Here is a 22,520-nt window from a genome sequence, read left to right as displayed (position 1 = left end):
GATATATATATATCTAGCTACTATTGATTCTTTGGTGAAGAGAAAGAAGAGAGTTGCTTCTTGGCAATGCTTTAATTTCTTTGCATGAATGGTGCTGGGGTTATACCTGGCGTTGTGTGTGTGTGTGTATATAAATAGAATATGGTTATAAAGATGCCCTTGAGATTTCCCAGATATTACAAGGAACACCATTCCTTTCACTTTGGACCCCACGGTGATGATTTTGCTGGTGTGTAAACAAGACTTGCAACAGAACCTCCTCATTGAGGTCGTCACCATCCAACTGGAAACTGAAAGCCGACTCATGTTCAGTGGCGCATGGGAGTCAATTTTGATTGGTTAGTTGGAAATAAAGATGATTAGCAGTGTGAAAACACAAGACTAGAGCATAAAAGGTGAATTAGCATAACATAAAGGTACAAATTAAGCATGATGAGAGCTTTAGCTCTCTTTTGTTGGAAGTGTTTAAACTGTACACCACACAACTTTCTATTACATCTAAAACTAGATATACTGAGTGGGCTCTTCTTTGTCTATGAGATCATAAGCAAATACACGACCCAATTCCTTGCATTTGGAGTCGAATTAAGTGGGTTCTCACCAGAATCCATTTTTTTACACTAGTGGGAGATCGGCTAGCTAGGATCTAGTAGGGCCGCTTAAACTCTTTGTACTCTAGTGGTTGACCACTGGAGCACCATGGATCGATCTGGTTAAAACTCTACTTGACTAGCAGTTCTGTGCAACATCGACTATCTCTCCCTACTTCCAACCGTGACATCAAATTAAAACATGCACAATAAGATTTGGCTAATTGGGTTCGCTGGTAGAAGCTAGCTAGCCACTACGTGCTACTTCCTTGTGTCGTGGTGATTCGATGCAAAACTTATGCCTCTCCTGAAGTGAATACATCTATGCTAGTGGGACTCCTTTATTTTAGCATAAAATGCAACAGATTTACGGAGGGACGGGAAAGGACTCAGGAATGGCAGAGAACTACCGTTGTTGTCTAATCCAGACTTGCCCCTGGGAAAAGAAGAAGAAGAAGAATAAGTAACATGACTGGGTTTCATGTCAATTTGGAAGATTATGTGAACTTCTCAAGATTGCCTCCTTTTAGTATTGCAGCAATAGTTTTATGAGAGGTATTTCGCTGGTTTTTTTACCAGTTAATTTCTACAGCTTTAGTGTCCTCAATTATGGCTTTCGCCTGTCCTGTACGTTACTGTGACAGCCCAGGAGCTGGGTCCCAGCATCGTGTCCATGGAAAGGTGTTCCAGCGTGGGCAATTAGTGCTGTTTTCTAATTTGTAATCTCCGCCAGTAATTAATTCTCTTCGACGATGAATGTTGTTGATGACTTTAATCAAACGAGGAAAAAAGAAACGAAGGTGGCCAGGAAATGATCAAGACCTAATTTAGATAAAAGCTATGAATCGTGGAGATAAAGAAGTAGTTTTTTAAAAGAGTTGCTTAGTGCTGGGTGATGTTTTCCACACGCATGCGAGCTTCTTGGCAATCCTTTTACTAGCATGGATAGAAAATTAGCGTCCCCTTTTGGAATTTTCAAGCAAATGAAGCAATAGTATGACAAATCAGATGCAAAGAGACAATGACTAGCTGGTGCCTTCATCAAGTGGTTAGGGGGCTGCATACATCTCCCTGAGAGTTTTTAAAAAATATCGATCTTTGAAATATTCTATATGTCATATTGTTTTTAAATTAAATGAAAATTATATCATGAAGATGTAAAATTAAGTTATATATAAAAGATTCGTAGCCTAAACCAAAAAAAGCTTACGAAAATTCAATTAATTATGACTGGAGGTATATATCCTTCTGCTATGTTTATATGCTTGGCCAATTGAGATTATCATATACTTTAAGACTTCGAATCTATATATATATATGATCAATGCTCCCCTGCAGCTCTGAATTATCTGTCTCACAGACAAAAACCAGTTTCAACCTGAATAAAAAGGAAAAACAAATGTGCTTGATGCATGAAACTAATGAGAGAGAGATTATAGGAACTAAGGAAAAACCTTTCTGCATAATTTGAGAATTTTGCACGCAATCAAAGATGATATATAAAGATATTTGCAGATGCTAAATAGATATGGAATTCTATCAAATCATACTTAACAATCGGAAATGAAGATGATTGGCAGCAAGTGATAGCGTCATTGTTCTATATATATAACGAAATCACAAAACGAAAAAGAAAACACATGATTTTGCTTAAAGTTGGTGGATATGATGATCCATTGCATATATGTATATAGATCTTCTCCCTTGCATAGGGTTTTGAGATAATGTTCTATCCCTGAAGGATGACAAACTTCAAAGTTGCAGGTATTTCCTTGCAGCTGTTCTTACACGGGAATGGCGACTCGCCCAGTACATGCATGTTCCATAGACATGTTATAGTAATGCATGCATGTGATGGTAATTAATGGCGAATTATCAATGCCATGCGAGCTCTCATACGTATCAAATTTTATATCATCGGGTTGTAAGAAATAAAATCTTCATTAGAATTCTTATGAATCTTCTAATTTTAATATGAATAATTAATCTTTTTTTTCACGGGACTAAAAAGAGAAGCAGCCCAAACCAAAGAGAAGCACATCTTCTAATTTAATTTAATCTAATCCCTATAGTTTTATAAATTTTCGACATTTATATTTTAAAGATTATATAAATTAGCCCCCTCCATTATAGTTATGTAACAAGTGTTTGATCAAGTAAAAAAAATGTTTTTACCAATAATAAATGCTAATATTCTAATCGTTTTCTCATTTAGTAAGTATTGAATATATAATTTATATAATAGGAAAAAAAAAAGTATAATTAATGAGCTAGCAATAATATGTATTTTATTTATGATATAGCAATGATATGTATTGAAGTGAAAACAACATGAGCTTATAATATATGTACCCAAATATTGAAACCTTCTTCTTCGGTTTAATTTTCAATGCTTTCCTTGCACTTTTAATTCAAATAAAAGGATTTTAACAATAATAAATGGTTTTTCATGTCATTTAGCATATGGATCTACTTGAAAACTACCATTTATATAAAATTTGTAATTAATATGCTGATTTTGACATGTACATATCACTTTAAGTTTACCAGTGCCGATAATTAACCAAGGAATCCAATTAAAAAAATCACCACCTTAATTTTTCATGAACAGTAGTGTTTCTATTGTGTATGAACACGATAAAAATTATGTTTTTTTTTTAAAAAAAATTAAAATTATTTTAATATATTAATGTCAAAATATTTTTTTAAAATATTATTTTAATACATTTTCAAGTAAAAAATATTTAAAAAAACAACCAATATTAGACTCTCAAACACCCTCTTCATATAAAAAGTATATAGGTGTGTTACCACCATTAAAAATAAAAAATATATATCTTATTTTAGCTCTAATGTTAGGACTAAACTCTAGCACTTCTCTTCTAATTATCATTTTGATTGTATTATCTAACAACTACAGTTTTAGTGCCCAGCCTTTTATTATTATTATTATTATTTTGTTCGAGTGTTTAATTTTTTATTTTACCTATATAAGTGACTAACATTTGATTTTTCAACATTAGACTTTAGAGGTTGATGTGGCTGGTGTTAATGACACATGACTATTTGTATTAACGCATGGTAAAAGATAGGCCCTGCTTGAAATTAGAGAAAATTACAGTTTTAGTACCCAATATTTTTTTTTTCTTGTTGAATGTATTATGTCATTTTAGATTTTTTTTTTATTAAAATGGATATCTAGATTAATTTGTGCGCATCTTGATTAATCCTATAAATTTTAAAATTAACAATCATATAAATTTCTAGTGATCAAAGATTTGTGGGACTCGAATTAATAATCTCTAAAGAATAAAACTAGAGTTTGATTAATTGAGTTACATCTTATTTTAAATGAGAAAAAATTTTCATTTTAGTTTTTTGTTCAGTTTGAATGTCTAACATTTTATTTTATCTATTTGAACCAGTAACCTTTAAATTTTTTTTTTTTTTTCTATTTGAGTGAATTTCATCACTTAAGACCTGTTAAATGTTGACGTGTACAGTATCGATTGATACTTGATTGTTTTGTACTGACACGTAGCAAAATGTGAGTCTCACTTGAAATTACTGAGAAAAAAAAATGAAAATGATTTTGTCGTGACTGCACGAGCCTTCACATATTGTTTGAAGTTAGGTACAAAATAATAAAACAAAAAAATTGATGGATTAAATGTTAATCCAAGAAGTTTGGGAATATCGTGAAATCTTGTATGAAGAAAATGATATCATTTTTGAGCTCTTGTCACAGAACTAGATGAGCGATGAAAAATATCTTTGGAGTAAGAAAAGAAAAGAAATAATCAAAGGTTAATCACTTATATAGGTAAAAATAAAAGATTAGGCACTTGTCCCTTTTTTACCACGTGTCGATACAAAATAGCCACGTCATTATCTAACAATGTGATATGATGAAATTCGTTCGGATATAAAATAATAATAAAAAAGATCACGCAAAAAAAATAAAAAAAGTTAAATAAAATAAAGATCCAATGTTGGCAATCAAATTGGCAGTTTCTCTGTATTTTTCTTCATTTTGAGAGGATCATAACACGGTAATTACGTCAGCCTGATGAATGCATCTCTCGGAGATAAAAAAATGTGAATAAAGCTTTCAGATATCATAATCAGGAGAGGTCTGCCCTCACAAACATATTGTATTGAAAACTAGCAAATGAATGCGTGAGAAGCTTTTATTTATTTATTTATTTATTTTAATTATGAGTATTCGAGTAAGTTTACGTGTATTTCAATTAATTTTTTTTAAAAATTTTAAAGTTAATAACCATATAAATTTATAATAATTCTAAAATTTATAAAACTCTAATAATTTTAAAAAAATAAATTTAAAATTTAATCAATATCCCGCAGGAAGTTTTTATTTTTAATGCTATGGGTGTCGTTGTCACGCGTTAGAAAAATAAAAAGAAATGATGCCCACTGGATCCATGCCGGGCGCACTTTTCTCTTTGAAGATGGACTCCTGCCCTCCTCCATTAGTATAGCTCCATTATACTGAGAGGATCGTACGTTATCACAGGTGGAGATACAGGAGGAGGACTTCTCTATCTCCTTCGCGAGTCCAAAACTAAATTAGAATCAAGTCCCTTTCTCGAGAAAGCATGGAAAATCTCTTCTCCAAGCAAATAACTCAGTGATTCACGCACAGAACTTGCCATCTTTCAACAACCCTAAATGGAAAAGCAAAGAACATTCCTTTCTCATTCTCCAAATTACCTATCAAATATTATTCTGCCGCACTCATGGAAAGGTTGCTTGCTTTTCTCGCCACCATCCCTCTGCACTCTAGACTTGGTCAGAGTTACCACGGCGGGCTGACATGGCACGCTAGATCGTGACACTTGGCCCTCACTGGTTGGGCGGCACCGTCAGTTAGAATTTCCTTACCTGGCTAAACCTATCTTGGACCTGGGAGATAAGTACGTTGGTATGTTATGCTGGTTGCTCCATTGAAACAATGCCACCTGTATATAACTGTCATTTTAGATAGACTAGACTTAGAACATGGGTCTAAGATGTTAGTGGACTGGGTTTATTATGTGGTAAGAAAGCCCGACGTGTTCAATGAGATTAAACTTTAAAATTCTCGTTTTGGAAAAGAAAAGAAAAGAAACAGTAGACTTAATTTGTAATGATTTGTTTCCATTGTATTCTCTGATACACTTTATTTTCTCAAGTCAAGCACTACTTAGAAGACTTGATAGTAAATTTACCATTACCTAAAACCCAGCTCAAACTTTCAAGGTTTAAATTCAGTTTTTTTAATTTTAGGTTTATAAAATTAAAATTAAATCAAATTAATTAATTTTTTTAAAATTTTAATTAGTTTTTTTTCACGATTTAATATTCTCATATTTTATTTATGCATTTCCTATTTGGATGAAACATATTTTTTTTTATCAATAGTATGATTTATTCACATAAGGCACGGGGCACCGGGGAGGGGTAGGGGAGTAAATTTTCGCATAGAAGAAATAAGAAGATTATGAGAGATAATTGATTTGTTTTTATTTGGAAGTATATGAAGAAGTGAAGACAGCGAGGATTAAGATGCTAGGTATAAAATATTAAGGATGCAATTGCTTCCTTCTCTAATATCTATGGACGCCACTCCTGGCCACTGCTAGGACGAAGTTACAATAAGAGGAGGAGGAGGAGGGAGGCAATTGCCCTTAATGTTTTTCAAAAAATTCATATTAGTCCTAAATAGTTGTAGAATTTTGAATTTGCTCTCTTTTTTCTAGGAATCTGACCCCGTAGTTTTTTAAGCTTTCCCATGTTACATGACATGTCTACTATAGAATAATTTGTTTAGAATAACTGTGCCTAAAATTATTATTTAAACAGCCTATTTTTTATTTTATAATTCGATTTCGAGATGATAATTTTGTTGCAATACAATATCACATTATAAAGTAATATTATTTTTCTATAATAATCAATCAAAACACGTGATTCTGTGATGTGGGTGTGGAGCCTTGTGGGCCACATCAGGAAGAGAATGGCATAAATATTTACTTATATCACCTGTTACTTTAATTTTAAAAATATTTTTAAAAAATTTAATTTTTTTTTATTTTTTTATTAACTTTAAATTAATATATTTTTAGTATTTCTAAATTATTTTGATGTGTTAATATTAAAAATAATTTTTAAAACAACAAAAAAAAACATCATTAATATATATTTTAATACAAATATTTATTAAAAAAACAATCATAATTATACTATCAAACAAACATAAAATTTCATGGCTGGAGTCCAATGCCTAACTAAAATCGAAACCTAACTCTCGAAGCAATTGAAACCATCGACGAACTGGGTTAATGATGTTAGAAAACCGAACCACAAGGGTTCGCCTGGCCGAGAGAGGGCTGAATAGAGAGAGATAAGGGCCTCTCAAGATCTCATCCCAAGGCAGAGAAACCAGGAATTTGCGAAGAGGTTAGCTTCTTTTATCTCGCTGATGTTTGTTTAGAGAAAATAATATTTAAGTCTTTAACTTTAATAAAAAAAAATATTTGGGTCGTGTTTTACTGTACATATACTTATATTTCATTGTACATTGCACGGTAAAATAATCATTTTATCATTTTAAAACAAAATGATATTGCTGGTTGTTACGGGTAAAATGATCTTTTTCATGGTTTAATTTGTCATTATCATATCAATCAAGAACAAGTCAGTCTCTTTATATTTTAGGTGCACGGTGAAATGACTTATAAAAACAAAAATAAAATAAAAATTAGGGTCTAGATGTTTTTTTTATCTTTTAACATTTTGATTGTATAATAAAATTACTCCATTGTCATTAAAAGAAAAGAAAAACTAAAATTAACATCTAGAATCATTTTCATCATGATTTTTTTAGTTATAATCGATTTAAGCAAGAGGCAATTCAATAATTTAACAAATAAAAATATAATTTGAAAAAAATAGTTGGTACATTCATTGCAGGTATTAGCGAGTTGGAACCTTTGTTCTTTAGACAATGTGTATAGCACTAGTCAACTATCAAACATTGTCTTCGTATTATATTAGAAGCATTGTAACATCCTTTTCCTTGTGGCAAAACACATGTATACGGTAAAGTAGTGGTTGAGCTCTGGTGAGTTTTTTTTTTTCTCTTTTCTCATCTTGTATTTAACATCTAGCTTTCAAAAATTAAACGTGTCTTAGTTTGTATTTAAATCAATTTTGATTATTATTTTTTTTATTATAATTTGTTTTGCTTTTAAAGATTTTTTATTTTTTTTTAATTGAACATAACCAATGCAACAGTGTAACCCATCAATATGGGTTTTTTTTTTTTCAATTATTATTATTATTTGCTGAATTATGCAACTTTGACAAATTTGTTTTTGGCATGTGTTACTAAACAACTCAAGATTTTTTTAGTGGTGTTTGGTAACGGTATGGAACATTAAGAAAAATAAAAAGATAGAGAAGTCACATGTTCCTATATTTTATATTTAAAAAATACATAAATTCATAATAAAATTTTCTAAAAAACATAATTAATCATCTTTGTAACCCTAAACAGCATTGAGCAGCAAGGATGGAGGGACATAACCGAATTACCTGTCACATTCGTCAAGTACTGGAAAAGCAAGTATCCATGTACAGGACAGAAAATTGAGCAAGGCCGACAAATACTCATCAATGCAAGAAACAACAAATGCACACCAGCCAGTCTTATTTCGCTAAAATCCCACCTCCACTCTTTCTCTTCACCAAAACCCTTCAGCGAAAATCATGGCTGGAGTACTTAACATCCACAATTTTCCTCTTCTCCATTCGGTTCCTGGCAGCCGTAAAACACCCAAGAAGTCAATTCCTACCATTAGAGCTACCTCTGAGACCCCGACTTCATCTACTTCTACTTCTACTTCTTTTACTGCACCACCCAATTTCGAGCCACCAGAGCCAAAGCGGTTTGGAGTCAGACCCGACAAGGTTTGGGATATTGTTGGAGCTTCTCTTGCCTTGATTTTCCGGTTGGGCACTGGTGTTTTTGTTAATGGGTATGTTGAATTAAACTGAACAGTTCTCTTGTTTACTCCTTTTCTTTCAGTTATGTTAATTGCTTTTTTATGTATATATTGGTTTCTCATACGTTGACAGGATTAATTGGAATCTTGTAGCTAGATGATTTTTGTTATCGATTTTGCTGTAGAGTTTACCGTGGATTTGAAGATTTCAATGTACTCAGCCACAAATGTACTATAAATTAAGTGGTATTAATAGTAAAAATTAAAATTTGCACGTAGTTCATATGAAATTCAAATTATTTTTTGTACAATGGAGCACAAAATATGTTTCCGCAAGTTAATTGAAGTCAAATAGTAGTAACTCTTGAGTGTAGTAATTCTTGAGTTCCTTAAACTATATGGGGACATAATGACCTTTTAGGTTCCCAATTTTCTCCAGATAGATTTTCGAGGCTCTTTGTACAAATGTAGAAAAAGGAAATTTGGAGGGCAATCCTGTGACAGATGATGGGAACCATAATGGTCATTATTTAAAGTCGCTTGTCTTCCATCCTTGCAATCCATTCGGGATTTCAATACGGGTGTTATCACATAAAGCAGTGAATTAGCAAAGATGAGGAGGCTACCCACGGACCCTAAATTATCAAGGAGAAAAGCTAAATGGACCTGCAGGGGGGAAAGGGAATGGGTTGTGTTGTTGGTGAAGTGACTTAGAATCCATCCCCACAGCTTTGCTCCTTGTTACAGATTCTCATATGAACTAATGTATGTTATTTTAAAAGGGCAGCAAAACTGAAAGGGAACGAGGGATAGGAAGGAAAAGGTTGGGAATTAGGTCCTGATTGGATGAATTGAGAGGCTTGGACTTACAGAGACAAGGGTTTAGAAGGCACCAATAGTATTAGATTGATTTTGGAGTTCCTTATTTGTGCTTTCTGATTAGACAGAGTCCTGTACCATTCATTGCTTTAAAAATACAGCTTTCATAGAAACCATGGAACCTAAAAGCTCAAGCTTCTAGCTGAGGTACCAAGAATGGGTGATTATATTTTCTTACAAAAGCCTTAAACTTCAGGTGTAATCTTTTAGAAATTCTCCTCCTTTTTACTTGTTCCACCCTTTGACGTTTTCCTTGTACCATCTTCCAAAGTGTACATGAAGATGCACCCTTGCCTTCTTTTAGACGCATGTAAGTTATTTTTTGTATTTTATTATCAAATTAAATGTGAAAAAAGACAAACCAAAAAGACTGAGAAATGAGAGATTATCAAACCCACCAATCTTAATCTGTAGTGATGTTATTCTTATACAATATGTGAAAACTATCATGTCCTTTATCATGTAGTTGGATCTTGTGGCAGCCACTTGGAGGATTCCTGAATTTATTATATCTTCGTGGGACTGTGGCAGGTATTCTGTATCTTTTGTTTCCAAGGATGCAATTCCACCCGACCAATATTCTCTGGAAGTAGCTGGTAGGTGTCAAATTTCCCAAATTTTAGTTGTCATACTATATGAAGTTGATATAGTGTACTTGTGTTGAATAGCTGGTGCAAGTTTCTATACCAGCTAAAAGATCAGGACAAATGTGGAGGATTTATTCTAAGTCCTAAGTTGATGTGAAAGCATATTTGGCATTCCTGTTCAAACCCACTATCTTAACAATTAATTTTGCTGATAAATGTAAATATGATATTTGTCTTTCACAGGTTATAAAGTGAAAGAGAGCTCAAAAATAGGCCCTCGACCAGAAAAGCCTATTGAGATATATGAGTTTGAAGGGTACATTACTTTCCAAATCATTTTTTTTTCTTCTGCATAATGTAGTTGGTAGAGGGAATCTAGGTGGTGAGTTTCCTTGCAGTCTTTTCTCTTGTTCTTCGTTCCACTTATGACTCTCTTACATGCAATTATGATGAATTAATACTGAATGGTTGTACCCCTTTTCCCCTCCAAATATGGATTCTGATGCACCACCTGCAAACTTCAGCTGCCCATTCTGTCGGAAGGTAATGTCATTCAAAAATACCGTGTTACAAGTTATACTTAATTGACCTTGGGTGTGTTTAATTTGGTTCGTCCCAGGTCTATATGGATGATGAACCTTGATCCATTACATATGTTGCTAGCTAATTGTTCTTATTACTGGCATGTCTCTGAAATTACCTTCTATGGCTTTCTTAAGATGTTAGCTGACGGTTGTGCAAACATGTTCAGGTTAGAGAAATTGTTGCAGTGTTGGACCTTGATGTTCTGTTTTATCCTTGCCCAAAAAATGGTCCCAATTTTCGTCCCAAGGTCGCTCAGATGGGTGGAAAACAGCAGTTCCCTTACATGGTTTGTCTTTTTTCTTTCTATTATTTTTCCCCAGTCACCACAGGTACATAATGACCAGATATAGGTTTAGCAGAACAATAGCTTGACATAAATGTTTGGAAGAACCAGGTTTTACAAGTTAAACAGTAAAACCACAACGAATCAGTGTCCAGTTCCCTATCATCTCATTCAACACCCTGAACCTTGTTAACATGGTAACAGAAGGTATCATTGGTTTCTTCGAGCAATTAATTTTCAGAGAATGAGAATCTAATGGTCACCAATTGTCTGACTGCCAACCATAAAATCTATATTATAGTTCTAGCTATTAGAAAGGAGATGACATATATATCTGGGTCTTCAACTTTATCTGTATTGGCCGTGCAAAGGGAAGTTCTTTGGCATTTAGTCTTAACTCAGGTTAGGTGTCCATTTTATCTGTGAATCATAGAATTAATTTATAAATTATAATTGTCTCTTTGTTCGAACAAGATAGAATGAAGGAACCTGAAATGAAGCCACGAGTAGCTTTGCAGCCAAACACTTCCAAAAATAGCCAACAATGTGTGTATATGCCACTGAAGAACTTAAACTACAACTCGAAAACCAATCCGCTTTGTGAAATATGATTAATATTCGAGGTATGAGCAGGTTGGGAATGTGTGGCTCTTTGTATTCTGGTCCGGGCAGCAAAATTGGTTAACAGTAAAGGCTATTTAACACTTCCTGGCTTCAGAATTCAATGCCCCATTCACATGCTTGCTTGAATTAGGTCTTCTCAAGTTCTGATTTCATAATCTAATCATGTCTCTTGCAATTTCAATTTCCTATTTCACTCTTGCAGAATTTCATATCGTCATTTTCCTTCTATCCTTAGGTAAAGCCGGCTTAAGGTGAATACAAGTTTTGGGCTAAATTATAAATGAGATCTTTTAAAATATTTAAGAAATATTTTATTTTTATTTTTTATGTATGCCTGACAAGTGGGGTCTTGGGCAATGGTCATTTCGTACTTGGAGCCTTTTGTTAAGTGGGGACGATCTTCATTTCATAAAACATAATTGACAAATATACATTACTTATTCTTAGGATTTTTTGTTAAGTGAGGGTTTTGGGCCATTGTCCAAGTGGCTCTTAGGCTCTGTCCTTAGGCTTAATGGTTTTAAACTTTTAATGCAAGTCATACCTTAAGGGAGTGACTTTAAGTCGAAGCCAAGGCTCAAAATTTTGCTTGTGGTTGCAGGTAGATCCAAATACTGGAACTGCAATGTATGAATCGGATGACATAATTAAGTATCTGGTTCAAAAATATGGTGTGTTTCTCAACATCGACCCACTTTCATAATTTACTTCCATGTCTTTTCATTGTTTTCTCATCACTAAACCACGTTATCTGAAAGAATAAAAAGTAAAGCTATAGAATACAATTTGCATGATAAGTTTGCCCTTTTTTTTGTTTTTACTGCTCATTTTATTAATAGATAGATTAAATTTATTTTCTTAAAATTTTGGTAACTGTGATTCCATATCTTATCTTGGTCAAAGCAAGCCTATTTAGTATGGCTTGTTAGGTACTCTTTCATTTCATCTATACCTTTTGTCAATTTTAGGTGACTAAAGGAGAGGTTTAAAATTTTAAATGACGATTTGCTTCTTTTTTTTTAAGCATGATATTTTAACCTATCTGCTCTCTTCAACCATCTTATATATCTCTCTATTTGATTATCTTATTTAGGTGATGGAAGTATTCCTTTCACGCTGTCGCTTGGTCTTTTAACGGTCAGCAATTTGCTTATCTATTACACTCTCTAGTCAATTTGTAGAACGTAAATTTCAAAGATATCTCTTGATGATTTCTGTTGCTTATCTATTACACTCTCTAGTTAATTTGTAGAATGTAAATTTCAAAGATATAGAATGTAAATTTCAAAGATATCTCTTGATGATTTCTGTTGCTTATCTATTACACTCTCTAGTCAATTTGTAGAATGTAAATTTCAAAGATATCTCTTGATGATTTCTGTTCTTGCAGACTCTGACCGAAGGTTTTGCCATGATTGGTCGTATGGGAAAGGTAAATAATGTTGAATTTTAGTTTGTAAATAGTTCCCATGATTATTACAAAAGAAGCTCATCTTTCTTCCTGTGAAATATTTATTTATAAAACGTTCTTTGTAATTTGTAAAATTATGTTTTATGCTGCCTTCAATTCCATTTTAGTTCATCGTGATTTTTATGTTCTCTACTAGTAATGTAATGGTGCAGATTCTCTTTAATGATCATTTGTGTTAATGCAGGGGTCCTCTTATACTCCATCTAAACTGCCACCCAAACCACTTGAACTATGGGCATACGAGGTTTGTAGAGTGTCATATCAATTTTGATACTTCAACTTGCACGCTTGCTGTTCTTTCTCCTTCGACACCCTCTTCCCTTTCTGCTTTTCTATTGGGACTTCAATGGCCTTTATGTACACGATACAGAGTTAATTGTTTCCTGATTTTGAAAAAGAAGTTTTAGATATTTGTTTTCTATTTCAGGGTTCCCCGTTCTGCAAGATTGTTCGAGAAGTACTTGTCGAATTAGAATTACCACATATTGTTCGAAGGTAAAGTCCACATTTTTTTTGTGCTCTTTCTAACAAACAATTATCACTCCCATTAATTCCACTATAATTGGCATACTTTCGACGTGTTAGTAGTGAGGCACTGTTCCTTTCTGTCAATAGAAAGCATTTCACCGGTTCCATCAGTTTTGCTTATTGAGTAGCATGCCATCAAGTTACTGTTTTAAAGCGTGTGTACCACGCGCACACGCGCACGCACACACGTAATATGCAGGAACATTTTGTCTGATAAGGCTTCTGTTGTTTTTTATTATTAGCTGTGCTCGTGGTAGCCCAAAACGACAGATACTATTTGAGAAAGTTGGGCATTTTCAGGTGATTTATATTTATTTGTTAGTGCATTTCATATGTAACTAGAAACACACACCCTATTATCAGCATCTATCTATTTAGAGTGTGATATCAATTTTACAACAATGGTTTCCAGGCGCCTTACATTGAAGATCCAAATACTGGGGTCCAGATGTTTGAAAGCGCAGAAATTGTGGAATATCTAAAAGTAACATATGCAACTTCATAAGCAAACTTCCTACAGGCATTTGAGGTTTTATAGTATAATTGTAGTGAATGTATAACATAGTGTATTGCTGTGGTTCTACCGAGTTAAGTGCACCACAGAGAGGGTTTGGCTAGTTCCTCTTTGATTAATCTGCATTTAGGATGAACTTCTGTTGGATGTTATTTTCTTTTTCAATATTGCTTCCTGAAATTCTGATGTTCCATTCCACAAGAACTGTTCACTCAATAAGTCAATATTTACAAACAAGAGGTAATTCAATTATGGAGAATATGTTGTTAAGGGCATTGAACTAAATATCTGGGCTATGTTTTTATGTGGTGTGGGACCTTTTACAACTAAAATCATTTACCAAATAAAATAGCCGATGCAGGACAAAATTCCCTATTTAAAGCAGAAGAAACAAGAAAAATTTGAGATATAGATATAGATTATTGACTTGATTTGATTTAATAAACTTGATTAATTTTATAATATAATTAAAAAAAATTAAAAAAGGCATTGACATTAAAAAAAGCAAAAAAAATTTGTAATAATTAACTATAAAAAATGAATTGCCAATATTATACTTGATAGGAGAATAAAAAAAGTATGTTAAAGACTTATCATCGCTCCGTCACGAACATTGCCTCACCAACAAAACGAGTCTATTGAGACAATTCTAAGTTATTGTAAAAAATTACATGACTATTGAAAGAGACTGCACCCGCTGTTAGAGTGATAGCCTAAAATGCAAACAAAATAAAATATCATAAAGTGAGCATTTCATGCTTATATTTAATTAATTAATTTAGTTTAATTCAAAAATAAAATTTATTTTAAAAAAGCTGGTTTTTTTAAATAACAAATAAAAAAAATTTAGATAACCCGGGTTCATTTTCAAAATTAGTGAAGAATCCTATAGAAAGCAATTAAAAAAAATAACATTTCCCAATTTCTAATGAAATAATGTTGAAAGATGAAATTGATACACAAAAACAAGAGCTAAAAAGGGGGGAGAATCAGGTAAATCCAAACGAATCTTCTCAACTAATGTTAATCTCCTAAACTCACAATCCGTGAAATCATAACCCGGATTTAATCAAGAAGCTTAATTCCCAATTAATTTAATGTTGAAGATTAAAATAAAAAAATATCAATTTAAAAAAGTTGCCAAGTAAAAAAAAAAAATAGCAATCAAAAGAATGAAAATCAAATCTAATAGGAAATAAAAACTAATGGAGGATAAAATCGTAAAAAAAATAATTTTTAAAAATTATCTCAAATAAAACAAATAACAATCAAAATAATAAGGACCAAATTTGATAGATGACAAAATTGAAGGAGGATAAAATTGAAGAAAAATCATATTTTATAAATTATTTCAAATAAAAAAAATAATAATCAAAAGAAAATGGACCAAATTTGAATGAAAAACAAATTAAAGGGTAATTCATGAAAATTAAAGAGGAAAAAAAAATAAAGGAAAAACAAATTTGGAATGAAATACAATCCTAACATACATACTATACACGTATAGAATTTATACTTAAAACAAAACTAATTTAAATTATTTATTACTTATTAAAGTTCTTAGAATATAACTAATCTGAAATTTCATTATTGTCATTATTGTTCTTAACTTTGTGCAAAAGAAACCAGCTACAGTAAGCCTTTTGATATTTCAATAACATAACTTAAGTTAGGTATACTCCTAAATAATAACTAACGAACTACAACAATTATACTCAATTATATCTCTACAAAGATTGAGCCTATACTCCAGACTTTAAGGAAGAAATTTTGTAGAAAGTTGAGCACTGCAGTAGCAGTAGCTATGAGGGAGAGGGATCATATTTCTTTTATCAAATCTTTGATTGGTACCTTAATTCCATGCATGAAATTGCCATCCATGATTTTATTTTTATTTTTCTCAATAAAAGATTTTGTCTAGACTAAATTCCGATGTAGCGTGTTTGAAGGTTCTAAACAATTAATTATAAATATATTATTATTGGATCATGTAGAAAATCTAGTATATTTATTTATGAATCAGTAAAATTAAGTTAAAAAAAAAAAAGCTTGATTGTGCTAAATAAGCAGTCTAATAAAAAAAAATTCATAATTTTTTTATTTAATTATTAGATCATACTTAAATTTAATCAGAAAATTTTACAAGAGGATAAAATAAAGAAAGCCTTTAAGGCTTAGAAAATATTATTTGAGCTAATTTTTATTTTTCTAGTTATATTTTTGGATTTTTATGTTTTTTTTTTTAATTAGAATTTTTATTTTTGTTTATCTAGTAAAGGTCGGTTATTTACAGTTTTAGATCTCTTGAAGTGATAGATTACATTAGAAAAAAAATATTCAGTAGTAAAAATATAAATCAAGGTTCTAGTTTACACCCTTTTAGGCAAAATTCTATCTTTTTTTTATGCTTGCTTTTTTCTTGTCAAATCTGCTGCGTCAAAATCCATGATAAAAATACGAGGAGAAAACTCAGTTACCACCTCAACCAACACTTAAATTATTTGATTTTTACCGTGTTCTATCCTATTTGCAGTTTAATGGTAAAAAAAAAAAATCATTCATCTTGATCAACAGTAAGAACAGTGCATGAATTCAGAGATGCAGATTATATCTATCTAAGTATAGTCATCCCACTAAGTTTGATTAAACTCAGAAAGAGCCAATGGTCTGCATTTTTTACCAGGCCAGCTTTCTGCGTTTTCAACTTTACAATAACAGAACCAAGCTGCTACTTTGCATCAAAAGTGCAAATCCAATGGTAGGGATTTAGGTCAGCTCCCTAATTTAGGATGAAGGTTTCTTTTAGAGCAGAAAACAGCTAAAAATATTGAAGCACAGAAAAAAAGAAGAAAAAAAAGGATAGAGCAAACCCCACTACGCCTATAATTAGACATAGACATACAAAACAAGGTGTGCCAAGGGTTTCGAGAGAAACACTGCTAAATTTACCAGCTCTCTCCAGATTTAGCACCAGTACAGCTGCTTATTAAGCCTATAATTTAACAACTCAAATCGATAGTGCCGCAGTTTTCTAATAAACATCTTCAAGGGAAAGGTTTTACTCTGAGACGAGAGCATGGCTCCTCAACCCTCCTCCTCCTTCATTGCTATTGCATTGTTGCTTGCTGTCGCTTCTGCAAGTGCTACAGATCAAACTCAAGGTATGACTCTCTTGCATGCAGTACTCTTTCTTTCATACACACGCACACAGACAAGCATATGTGTTTTCTTTTTCATTTTTCTGCCATTAGAATGAATGAGACTTTAATTATATATGGTAACGTAAATATGTTTCTTTTGAAACACGTATTTGTTTTCCTTTGACAAGTTCTATGATCTGAATTCGTTTGCTGTCTCTTTGGAGCATTCTTAGAAATAAGAAGCATAAACGACTCATTCTTTCTCTTTTGTTATGTAACAAGTGAGTTTGATTCTTGGGATTTTCTTGGCAGCATCTGCATTAGAATTCAGTTACGCTGGTTCACATGGCCCTGCCAACTGGGGAAGCTTGCACCTAAAATTCTCTGCATGCACGTCTGGAGAAACTCAGTCTCCTGTCAACATTATCAAGAAAAAGGCCGTGAAAAACAAAAATTTGACACCCTTGACCAGGGCTTACAAACTTGCGAACGCTACTCTTGTTAACAATGGCGTCAATATTGGGGTTTGTTCCTGAAATAACTTTGTTGCTTTTATCTTAAGGAATTCCTATGCTGTAATCAGCTCTTTGGCATATATTGTGGTAGGTCAGGTTGATATGAGCTAATGGAGAAAAAATAGCTTCAACAGATCTCCTGGAAAACTTTATATATGCTGGTCCGAAATATATCATTTGCCTTTTCATAATGCTAATAATTATTCTGAATGCTGAATTTTCTAAATGCAGCTGAGGTATGAGGGGAACCCTGGAGTCTTGATTGTAGATCATCAAAACTACACATTGAAGGAAATGCACTGGCATTCTCCTTCCGAGCATCAGATTGACGGAATCCGGTATGCTCTCTCTCCCTCTCTAGGTTCATAAATTGCTATCCAATGGCCTTGACCCTGTCTGCTTAAAGTGGCCTGCCCTTCCACGCACTATTTAAAACTTTATTTTCTTAACCTTTTTCAAAAATCTAATCTGCATTAAACATGTGTACATTACCGTAGATAAAATAAAAACAATCTTTGATTCATAGTAACAGACACTCAATTGGCATTCTATGTCTGCAGATACGCCGCCGAGCTTCATCTAGTCCACAAGAAAGATTCTGGCTCTGTCGCTGTTGTGTCAATACTCTACGAACTTGGTGATGCTGATCCATTTATCAACAAGGTAGAATTCACGTCACATTTTCATTGTATACTATTTTTTAGTTATTTCCAAAGGACGTGTAGCAGGAATCCAAATAAGCAATTACTACATATTTCTTTGGTTGACGGAAACAATCCTGTTCATTTCTGGTAATCTCGTAAGATCCTGAATTTGTCCTGCATGAATAGATTGAAGGCCTGACATCTCCAAGAGAAAATTTTAACCAATAAAAGCTATTCGTGGTTGCAGATTAAAGGCAAGCTGGATGCTCTAGCAAAGGAGGTTTGTGCTGGCAATGAAGAAGCCCGTATTCCTGTTGGGGTCTTGGACAATAAGCTCTTACGAAAAAATACCCGCAAGTATTACAGATACGTTGGTTCTTTCACCAGTCCTCCATGCACTGAAAATGTGATCTGGAACATTCTTGGCAAGGTAATATATACGCATGTATAAATATAGCTATATTTGTATGAGTGCAGACATATACAACGATAATGACACACGAATATGCAGGTGAGAACAATATCGAAGGAGCAGCTAGAAGCCCTGAGAGCTCCATTGGGTGATGATTACAAGCAGAATTCAAGGCCTGTGCAGTCGCTGAATGGAAGAACGATTGAACTATATAATGAATTCACCGACTAAAATTATTCCTTCTGGAAACAAATTGTTATTTTCCTGTCATACGAGCTTCTGTATGTAATATTAATATTGCTAATTTACCAGCGTAGGTCATTTCCATGACATCTCAGCTGTGTACGCAGATGTAGCTTCACCCCGAATTGCACTTGCTTTTATTTCAGTTTGACAGCTGTGGTCTAAAATAGCAGTTCATATAAAGCTGATGACAAATACCTTGATTTCAAGTCTAATGCCAGGCTAACCATGGTTGGTGATGTGTACAATTCTCCCTAAATTCATGACATTGCCAGAAACTTGAAAGCAACAGAAATTGTCCCAACTCATCAATCAATCAATCTATGCTTAGAAAACCGGCAATTTAATAGTCTTATCGATCCACACCTTGTAATTAATTGAAGCAAGAGAATAAAACAGGCTGGTCGAGAAAAGTCAACATGATTTGATTGGAAAATCAAGCAAATAATTGCATTTGCCTGTTTGCTCTCATGCGTCAAATTTGCCAACTGTGTTCAAATTCATATTTGTAGGGATTCAAGATCAATCCGTTGACAAGAGTTCCCTAGTTGAGCAATCCCACGTCGATTTGCTTGTCCCCGCAAAGTGAGAGAAGAAGATTGGACTAATCGGTGGAAACAATGTAGAGTTTTGATTGGTTTGCTTGCTTGAATATATATCAGAATATTTTTAAATTTTCTTTTTTATATGGTTTGGTATAGTCAAGATTCTAAAGCATTCACGCAATGGCATTTGCAGACACCACAGAAGTCAATAATGGCGGGATTCCCTCGCTTAAAGAGTGAAGAAAGTTGAACACACCGACGACTTGTTTACCTAAGAAAATGGTAAGTTCGCGAACACCATTGCTAAACAGATGAGACCACGCAAAGATCAAACTCACCCAACTTTTCAAGTTACCTTAATATCCTACTTCTAAAACTCTTAAACTCTACCATTAGATAGTTGACAATAGCTTTCCTCGAAAGATTCAGGCATGCCCTAACCTTGTTAGCAAGAAAACACTTATTGGTGATTTTCTCGAGCCTTACTCTAAAAACCCTTGTAGAACCTTGAGAAGAAACTGAGACATGTATCTTCCAAATTAATCTTTATCTAGACGATCAAACTAGACAAATGAGTGATTACTTTCCATATGAGTGGGTTCCACGCGCATGTGAAGGGGATGACCAAACTTTCGAATGCAAACAATATTTACATTAGAAATTTATCAAATTTAATATTTCATGCATTTAACCCCGAGAAAATGATAAAATCACATGCAATGTAAAATTATAATTCAGCATCCTTGCAGAAGAGCCACTATCCAATGATATATAGTCTTCATGAACTGCATTATTATAATAATAACAATTTACACTCAATTTATATCTACAAGCCCTTTCAGAGGGGGGGGGGAAGAGCAGTAAAATCAGGAAAATTTTATAGGATTTAGGGAGTAATTAGTAATATTTTATGAATTATTTTTTAGATATATCTTAAATAAAGAGAGAAAAAAAGATAAAATCTACAATCATAAATATATTTTCCACTAAAAGTTTTCTCTCCTAATTTTATTTATATATATATATATATAAATTCAAAAAATAATTAATAAAACACTACTAATTACTCCCAAAACATTATAAAATTTCTCACAAAATCACATCACAGGCTAAAAAACAACGTGGAAAGGTAGTAACTGTAGTTACCGCGTTTGAAACGGTTAATTCACCAAGCCAAGTCATCCTAAACTGTAATTCAAATTGAACCCCAGAGAAGATACCCAATCACGACCGCAACCCCTCTTGCCTGGACCCCACCGTTTACTTGACCCAATCAGTTCAAACCACGTCAATCTCGACACTCCACGACTCCGATCTCCTCCCGGACGCAAACCTCGTCATTCCTCCCAGACCAACAACCGGCTCCATTCCAACGCTCCTTCTTGGTGGCGCGTCTCTATCACTCGCCGGCAACCGGTCCCTAATATCACTCGATTTCTTAAGCGCGTAACTCTCGCTAACCGATCCACCATGCGACGTGACATTGCCACTCTTCAGTGATATATCTTTATTGTTACTCTTAGACCTGAAGATGGCTTTAAAACTGGCAAAGAAACTTTTTTTTTCCTTCTTGTCCCTTTTAGTACTTTCCTTCTTTCCGATTGATTGAAAAGATCTTTGTTCTTGCTGTTGCTTCCGCAATCTACGGTTACGATCTTTCTTCGATCTCACTCTTCCCATACAAGATACTTTCGGTGAAGACGGTTCAACCACCGATTTACCGGTCGAACCGGACCGTTTAGGAAACCATCGTGTGTTTCCAGGCTTACAGTTACGGCGATTGTTTTTGTCAACAACGAAGGTTGATTTCTGTGTCTTTGGTAAGCCAATGATTGACGCTTTAGTGTGCAAGCTGGAGAAACGCTGTGAGTTGGAGGGGTTAGGGTTGGGGATGATGTTCGGGTTTAAGTTTGTGGAGTTCGAGTTTCCTTTTGTGGAATCCTTGCGTTCGTAGTAAGCATTGGTGCTGAACCAGTCGAGTTCGGCATCTTTGGAAAGCCAGAAGGATTCTGGCGGGAAATCTGGTGGTGCTTCGGCGAGATCGGAGGAGTCCAGTGGTGGTTGGGAATGGTTGGTGGTGGTGGTGGAGGAGGCGGCGATGGTTTCACATGCGACTTTGCGGTCGCAGGAGCCGCCGGCGCAGGCTGAGACTAGAGTTTCAAGATCCACCTGTGGCATTGTCCGTACAAAAAAGAAAAAAGTATGTTCACAGTATCTTTAGAGAGAGAGAGAGAGAGAGTAATTAGAGAGGAGGAGATTAACACTGGAGGGTTTTTATAAAGGAAGTGACGAAGCACAATGAGAGAGAGAGAGAGAGGTTTTTTGGAGGGAGAGTTTCAACTTGTTGACTGGTGCTGGGTGCTGCTGGTATTTTTATGAGAAAACAAGCACTCTGTCTGTTTTACGCAAAACAAAACCTTTTCTTTAACTTTCATGGGAGATAAATAAATAAAAATACAACTTCTTTCTTTTAAAAAGAAAAACAATTAAGAAAATAATACATCAAGAGGAGCAAGTGAAACTGATGCTAATTAATCAATCTTCTTAATACAAAAAAATAAAAATAAAAATACCTTTTTTTTGTCTCCATAAAAGCCTTATTTTCTACCAGTCTTTTTCATATTTCCTACTTCTCTCTCTTTTTTTTCTTCATTTTACTTTTTAATTCAGGTTTTGTCAATTTTATTTTACTAAATAAGAAAGGAAGGAAGGAAAATGTTGATCGGGGTAGCGGCTTTAGGCCGCCGTTCTCCACCCTCCCTCTCTCTCTTTTTTTTAATATTTTCTTCTTCTTCTTCTTGGGAAGTATACTACGACCAACGTGTCTTGTTTTTTATACAGTTGGATTTCTAATTGTTCCGCTCACAAAGACCAAGTTTTTTCTTTGTTTCTTTCTTTATGTTACGAGTACTTTTATAGTAAAAACCGTGATAAGTTTTTTTCTTCTTCCT

The 22,520-nt window shown here is 33.7% G+C and overlaps 3 protein-coding genes across 3 annotated transcripts; 2 read left to right on the top strand and 1 right to left on the bottom strand.

The window, feature by feature from the left end:
- The first annotated feature begins 8,160 nt into the window (after positions 1-8,160).
- On the top strand, positions 8,161-14,322 carry LOC118030721 (uncharacterized). The gene is made up of 12 exons (XM_035034948.2): positions 8,161-8,632; positions 10,010-10,074; positions 10,309-10,381; positions 10,590-10,608; positions 10,817-10,936; positions 12,159-12,228; positions 12,651-12,694; positions 12,948-12,989; positions 13,213-13,272; positions 13,456-13,523; positions 13,799-13,856; positions 13,969-14,322. The coding sequence occupies exons 1-12, from the start codon at positions 8,364-8,366 to the stop codon at positions 14,059-14,061; spliced, it is 981 nt and encodes a 326-aa protein (XP_034890839.1). The 5' UTR covers positions 8,161-8,363; the 3' UTR covers positions 14,062-14,322.
- Positions 14,323-17,146: 2,824 nt separating this feature from the next.
- Positions 17,147-18,597, top strand: LOC118030866 (alpha carbonic anhydrase 1, chloroplastic). The gene is made up of 5 exons (XM_035035165.2): positions 17,147-17,231; positions 17,523-17,734; positions 17,957-18,063; positions 18,286-18,388; positions 18,556-18,597. The coding sequence occupies exons 1-5, from the start codon at positions 17,147-17,149 to the stop codon at positions 18,595-18,597; spliced, it is 549 nt and encodes a 182-aa protein (XP_034891056.2).
- A 1,674-nt stretch (positions 18,598-20,271) lies between these two features.
- LOC118030719 (uncharacterized) lies at positions 20,272-21,980 on the bottom strand. The gene has a single exon (XM_035034947.2). It carries the CDS (start codon positions 21,745-21,747, stop codon positions 20,848-20,850), a length of 900 nt encoding a protein of 299 aa, XP_034890838.1. The 5' UTR covers positions 21,748-21,980; the 3' UTR covers positions 20,272-20,847.
- Positions 21,981-22,520: the final 540 nt, after the last annotated feature.

Source organism: Populus alba, chromosome 6 (genome assembly GCF_005239225.2).
Source record: "Populus alba chromosome 6, ASM523922v2, whole genome shotgun sequence".
Classification (NCBI taxonomy): Eukaryota; Viridiplantae; Streptophyta; class Magnoliopsida; order Malpighiales; family Salicaceae; genus Populus; species Populus alba.
Note: the sequence above shows the minus strand (reverse complement) of the source record. Positions and strands in the feature narration are given on the sequence as shown.